Source organism: Octopus bimaculoides, chromosome 20, assembly GCF_001194135.2.
Source record: "Octopus bimaculoides isolate UCB-OBI-ISO-001 chromosome 20, ASM119413v2, whole genome shotgun sequence".
NCBI lineage: Eukaryota > Metazoa > Mollusca > Cephalopoda > Octopoda > Octopodidae > Octopus > Octopus bimaculoides.
The window spans coordinates 40,147,331-40,154,183 of record NC_069000.1 but is presented as its reverse complement, the minus strand read 5'-3'; the positions used below and the strand labels follow the sequence as shown (position 1 = coordinate 40,154,183).

The 6,853-nt window shown below is 40.0% G+C and overlaps 1 protein-coding gene across 4 annotated transcripts in view; it reads left to right on the top strand.

Moving 5' to 3' along the window:
• Positions 1 to 5,941, top strand: part of LOC106870453 (breast cancer anti-estrogen resistance protein 1) — a 114,367-nt gene extending 108,426 nt beyond the window's left edge. For all 4 annotated transcript variants that reach the window (XM_014916553.2, XM_014916554.2, XM_052975219.1 and 1 more), the window contains one exon: positions 1,028 to 5,941. In XM_014916553.2, the coding sequence (XP_014772039.1) occupies positions 1,028 to 3,628 (2,601 nt within the window). In that variant the 3' untranslated portion in view covers positions 3,629 to 5,941. The remainder of the gene's footprint in view (positions 1 to 1,027) is intronic.
• Positions 5,942 to 6,853: the final 912 nt, after the last annotated feature.

The following is a 6,853-nucleotide window of genomic DNA, read 5'->3' as shown; positions in this document are numbered from 1 at the left end:
ATCTCAGTTGAGGTGGATTTGTTGGGTGCTAAAAATGTCCTATCTTTGCTTGGCATTATTAAAAGATTAATTACAGTTTTCAAGGTCTCTGGTCTTGGTGTATATATATATATATATATATATATATATATATAGGGACAAAACATACAGATAGACAATACAAAGAAAACACAGACAGGTCATTTGGAGTTTTCTCTCTTCAGCCGAGATCCAAGTTATCTTTGCGATTTCAGCTGGTTATTCTCGATATTGCTCCAATCTGGCCAGCCCCAAGGAAAAACTAAGCTAAGAGCATTTGATTCCTTGGAAGAAAGTAGCGAATATATATAAAAACAAGGATGGAAAAAAACAAATGTTACAGAAATACAGTAGGAATAATAACAGGGCAAAGCAACAGATGTCTTTCGGCTAAGGACGAATTAAATTAAGCTGCCGTGTATGGGAATAAGGCCTTACAGCAGGGATATATATATATATATATATATATATATATATATATATATATCCAACCCATGCTAGCATGGAAAGCGGACGTTAAACGATATATATATATAGTTGACATGTCTTTAAGGTCCAGGCACATGGCTCTGTGGTTAGAGCATTGGGCTCACAATCAACAGGTAGTGAGTTTGATTCCAGGGCTGGGCTGTGTTGTGTTCTTGAGCAAGACACTTTATTTCACGTTGTTCCAGCTTACTCAGCTGTAGAAATGAGTTGCGATGTCACAGGTGCCAAGCTGTATCAACCCTTTTGCCTTTCCCTTGGATAACATCAATGGCATGGAGAAGAGAGGCTGGTATGCATGGGTGACTGCCGGTCTTCCATAAACAACCTTGCCCCTACTTATGCCTCAAAGGGTAACTTTCTAGGTGCAATCCCACGTTCATTCAAAACTAAAGGGAGTTTTTACCCTTTAAGGCCCTCAGTACTGTTTCCAAATTTTAAAACAAATTTTAAAGTTATTTAATTGCTTGTTATTTGATAACCATTCAGAAAAATTTAATAATTTTTTTCTTTTCTTTTCCAGGTTGGTCAACAAGCTGACCCTGGAGGCCCAACATATGACCACCCACCTGTCCGGCACACTCCGGAAGATTATGATGTACCTCCAACACAGTCGTCAGACTCCAACTCTGATCTGCAAGCCAACTATGACACTCCAAAAGAGAGAAGGTTTGACCAGTCACCAGACCAGTCTATCTGCAATTATCCTTCGACATCTCTACCAGCAGACAGTTCTTTTAAAAGTTTCCTTTCAAATGACTGCGACACCTACGATGTGCCACCATCGAACCGATCAAGCATGGCATCTTTCAAATCCACTGAGTCCACTATGACTTTGTCTAGCAGTGCATCGAACCAGAGTCTTCCACGATCATCAAACACATCCAGCCTCTGCGATTCTGCCCGGTCCAGTCTGGATGCATCTGCTGTTTACGACGTTCCACCTGACCATTCTTCTCATAACTTAAAGCAACAGTTTGATTCAGTTCTAGACTTGTATGATACTCCGCCCTCGCATACAAAGACCTCACCATCACCTTCCAATTCAGCGATCATGGATGACTACGATGTCCCCAAGTCAGCATTTGAAGACTATGATCTGCCACCAGTTGAACCACCATCCAACAACTTTGATATGCCATCACTCGCATTTGAACAGGATCTTGGAGAACTCTACGACACACCTAAAAATGCTGGTTCAAACAACGAGCTAAAGAAAATTCCAGGTGCATCACCTGTTAGTAAACCTGCAGCACCACCTGTTGGTAAAGTGACAAATGCTGCATCACCTCATAACAAGCCAGTAATTACAGCTGCATCTTCAGTTTATGATATTCCTCCACAAGTGTCTCGTGACTCCTTGATTTCTGCCAAGTCTGATTCTTCAGATGGTCAAGATGCCGGCCGACTCTCTTCCTGTAGCACAGGGTCACGTGGCTCTGACATCCCCATTTACAATGAACTTCCACTTGCACAAGACGTGGCTATGGACCTGTTGGTCAAGAGACAGCAAGATGTTCTGAAAGCCATCAACAAAATGTCACCCTTTATCAGTAGTTCCTGGCGCCAGAGAAATAATTTGGAACCAAATCTCCATGACATAAGAGCAGCTGCCGATAACATGCAGATGTCTTTGGCTGACTTTGTAGAATTTGCTGAGGGTACTCTAGCAAATTCTGTCAGCAAATGTGACCGTAAACTTGTGAATAAACTGTACAAGTTGCTGACGCCTCTTCAGCAGGCTTTACAACAGATTTTACTTAGCATCAAGAATCTTTCTGCAATCCAGTGGCAGATAAATCTGCTGGTGAGTAGCAATGGTGCTAAGGATGACGATTTAGGAAAGATAGCCAACCTTTCTAAAACGCTTACGATTGACGTCCGCAACCTTGCTTCGTTTATTCAGGGAAACTCCGTGCTTCTCTTCAAGAATTCTGACATTTCTGGATCTCAAACAGATTTCAACAAAACTGATAGTATAGTAGTACCAGTGCCGACCAAGTCAGGTAGTATTGGAAGCATGGAGGCATTCTCAAAGAGTATCCATGGCCGCCGTCACAGTAGCGGCAGTGTTCAGAACCGCCCTCTCCCTCCTCCACCCCCAGTCAATCGGCCACTCCCTCCTACTCCTTCCCAGCTGACGTTGCTGACCAAGCCAGATACGATACCTTCGAAAAGGTCACCTGTGATAATAAACGTCTCCAAGAAGGAGGACCCAGACTCCTTAGATTTTCTGGAATATGATTATGTTCAACTGGAAACACGGGACCCAAGCCCTGAAAAAGTAGTGACCCCTTCAACAGATGTTCCTTCAAAACAAACTTCTGTTCGAAAAGACCAGGAACAATCTCAAAAGGGCAATGAAAAATCCGAACCAAATAACATGAATGACCCTGTATCCTCATTAGAAGCGGCCATCAACTCTATGCAATTAGGATCATCTAGCCTCTTAAATCTTTCCACGGGGACCAAAGAGATCAACAACCGATCAGATGTTGATTCACCATTTTCATTGGCCAATTCAACAGAGTATTCAAAAGAGGTACAGGACATCAGTAGAGGGCTTGATTATGTATCATTATCGAAGTCTCTTGAAATAGATTTTGACCAGGAACTAAAGACACCAGTGAATACCACAAGCAACACTGATGTTTCAGGTTACAATTCAAACATAAATGGGGGAGTTGTATCCGAGAACAATTTCCATATGAAACGCCTGGCCCCCAATGACCGGCAAGTTTTGCTCTATTACTCGGAACAGATGAACACGCACTATACATTACTCAACAACTCCATCGAGGCTTTCTACAACTGCATCGACAGCATCCAAACTCCAAAAGTGTTTATTTCCAACAGCAAATTTGTTGTGTTGTCCGCCACAAAAATGGTGTACATCGGCGACACGCTTCATCGGAATTTAATGGACACTGACTTCCGCAATCGCATCCTGCACTGCACAACACTACTGTGCAACAATCTCAAATCAACAGTAGCAGCTACTAAAACAGCTGCAATATATTATCCATCTGTGCAGGCAGTGCAAGACATGGTCAATCGAGTCAAAGAGGTATTTAGAGTTGCCAATGAACTGAAGAATATAATTGGTCAAGCCTCATTTCTTTGACATGATTTTTACCAAATGTTATTTCTTCTCATCAACTGTCATGTTCCTTCGTTGATGCTCATGCGATGTGCATCAAATGCTGGAATTCGGGAAAAACAGGAAGACTGATTCTCCTTTGACTTTTTAACTGCTTTTCATGGATCATACAAACAAAACTTTGGATTATCTCTATGTGAAACCCAAGCTTCCCATCGCTACATGTAGAGATTACTGTATTTATTCTTCCCTCTAAGTCACATAAATAATTAACAATAATAATAATAATAATGATAATAACAAAGGCACAAAGCCAACAGTTCTGAGGGAGGGTTTTAGTTTATACCATTGACTCCCAGTACCTGACTACTACTTTATCAATAATAACAATAATAATAAGAAGAATTAAAATAACAGTTGTTATGGGTGCTTTGCGGGGACAGTTACAACTAAAATAAAGACATGGAATATGAAGTAAGGAATTACAATGTGTAAAGAATTTCTTTTGGTAGATGGCACTGTTAGAAACAGCTCAGATTCTGAGGAAGGTTCTTGAAATTATATAAGAAGGAAGAAAATTTGAGGTGTTTGTTAATTGTTCTTTTATGACTCGCTCAAACATAAATAATTGGCTTGCGATTAGCCTGTTGAAATAATAATAGTAATAACAATGGTTTCAAATTTTGGCACTAGGCCAGCAATTCTGGGGCAGGGATAAGTCGATTATATTGACCCCAGTGTTCAACTGGTACTTATTCTATCGACCCCGAAAGGATGAAAGACAAAGTTGACTCCTACGGCATTTGAACAAGAAATGCTGCTAAGCATTTTGCTTGGTGCAGTAATGGCTCTGCCAGCTTGCTACCTTCCATAAAAATAATAATAATGAAAAGAAGCATTTTTAATATTAATGGTAAAAAAAAAACATACATTTTTGCAAAGGTGTGCTGTTAAATTAATACCAATATATGACTGGTATGTGCTTCAATGATTGTGGAGGGATGAAAAGTGAAATCATCCGTTGTAGGATTTGCGTAGAATTAAATATTGCATCATGAAAGAGATATTTTAGCCATCTTTAAAAGAAATAAAGCAGAAAATCTGTTAGGTTCCCTTATATTTCTTTAGGTGTCATAGCAACCAGGTTGCAGTTATGTGACAAAAATTTTGACCCCTCAAGACAGAAATAAAAAGTGAATTTATCATTTTTAAGTGTTTTTACATGGCTACAGTAATTCTTCCATCATGTAATTGCTTCAGTTTTAACACACGGTGTCAGACCAAGTTGTTTGCCAGAGAAGCACAACTAACACTTAAATATTGTCATTCTTTTCAACTCTCTGCTGTTCTACACCTCCACTGCCTGATATTAGTGTTTAGTTTAGGCACAAGGCAAGCTAGCAGTTTGTTGAGGAGGAGATTGATTCATTATATTTTTACAAGTACTTGCCTCGTTCTTTATTTTGTCAAACCTCTAAAGGAATAAGGGCAGAGTTGTCCTTGACAGAATATGAACTCAAAAGTTTATAAAGAGCCGAAACATATACATCGGTTATTTTGTCGAATGTTCTAAAGAGTCTGTCAAAAGCATAAGTTGAGGCCAGAAAGTTTAGTGTGGGAAGGGGTGGGATGACCTGTAGATTATGTTGACCCTCATACTGGCCAGTTTGTAGGGAAAGTGTTTACATCAGCAATTTCACCTCAGTATATAACTGATGTTAATTTTAAAGATCCTGCAAGTGGTAACAGAGGGAACAGATATTTCTCATGAGATCTGATCACAATGATAATTAATATTTTGTAAGGTGAGTGTGTAAAATTAATTATAAACCAAACTAGGATATTACTGATATTTATTTTAGAGTAATGAAGGACAAGTAGCCCCCACTCCCTTGCCCTGCTCCCAACCATCCTTGTGAAAGTTCAATTTTGAACTAAGAGACACATGAAGAAACTATCAGTTTGGTGTCAAGACAACTGGCACCAAAAATCTTTCTTACCTTTCATGAAAGTAATGGTTGAGATTTACATTGGTACAAGAGTAAGAATCCTTAAGGGACGGAGAGCAGTGGATTAAATCAAAACTCCAGTGTATTACTGGTATTTATTTGATAAATCTCAGAAAGACTATGAAATAAACTTTGGTCACAATGATATTTAAAGTTAAAATATAAACGAGTGAACACTTAAATATTTGTTTGATCAGGTACTCATTTTTGTTGTTGTCATTACATCAACTTTATAACTACGATATAGTAATAACGACTATTTTATTTAAACAAACTCTCTGGCAGTTTGATTTTTATTTAAATATAAATATTTTTGTTTAAAAACTTATACTTGGCTGTGTACTGAATTTTGTAGATTTGTTTGTGTGTATTTGTGTCCAAGTGGAGGCGCAATGGCCCAGTGGTTAGGGCAGCGGACTCGCGGTCATAGGATCGCGGTTTCGATTCCCAGACCGGGCGTTGTGAGTGTTTATTGAGCGAAAACACCTAAAGTTCCACGAGGCTCCGGCAGGGGATGGTGGCGAACCCTGCTGTACTCTTTCACCACAACTTTCTCTCACTCCTACTTCCTGTTTCTGTTGTGCCTGTATTTCAAAGGGTCAGCCTTGTCACACTGTGTCACGCTGAATATCCCCGAGAACTACGTTAAGGGTACACGTGTCTGTGGAGTGCTCAGCCACTTGCACGTTAATTTCATGAGCAGGCTGTTCCATTGATCGGAACCCTCGACGTCGTAAGCAACGGAGTGCCAGCAACAACATTTGTGTCCATAGTCTTGTTTGGTCATGGCCAGTGGCGGACTGGCCAGGTTGCCAGCTTGTCTGATGGCAAGTGGGCCCCTGCGCCATTAGAATCCATATATGGAGGTCCATGTTAGTGTCTAAGGGGCCTTTCCCCTCAAGTTTGAGAACTTTTTATTCACCTCTGGAAGAATGCATTGATTATTTCAGCCTGGCTGTGTTTGTAGACAGTTGAAAAAAATACTTTGAATAAAAAAGAAAAAAAATTAAATGATAGCATTGTAGTTGTGGGTGGGCCCCATTGTAGTTGCTAGTGAGCCCCCTTAGTCTCCTGGCAACCAATATTTTTAGACCCAATCTGCCGCTGGTCATGGCTTAAGGTGAGTTTCTGTACTTGGAAAGTTCATCTCTAACACATGACTCTGGGTAAGAGTATGTGGTGTTTTTTGTTGTTGTTGTTGACTTGCAGTTCTTCATGCATACAAGACTCCTCTATCCAC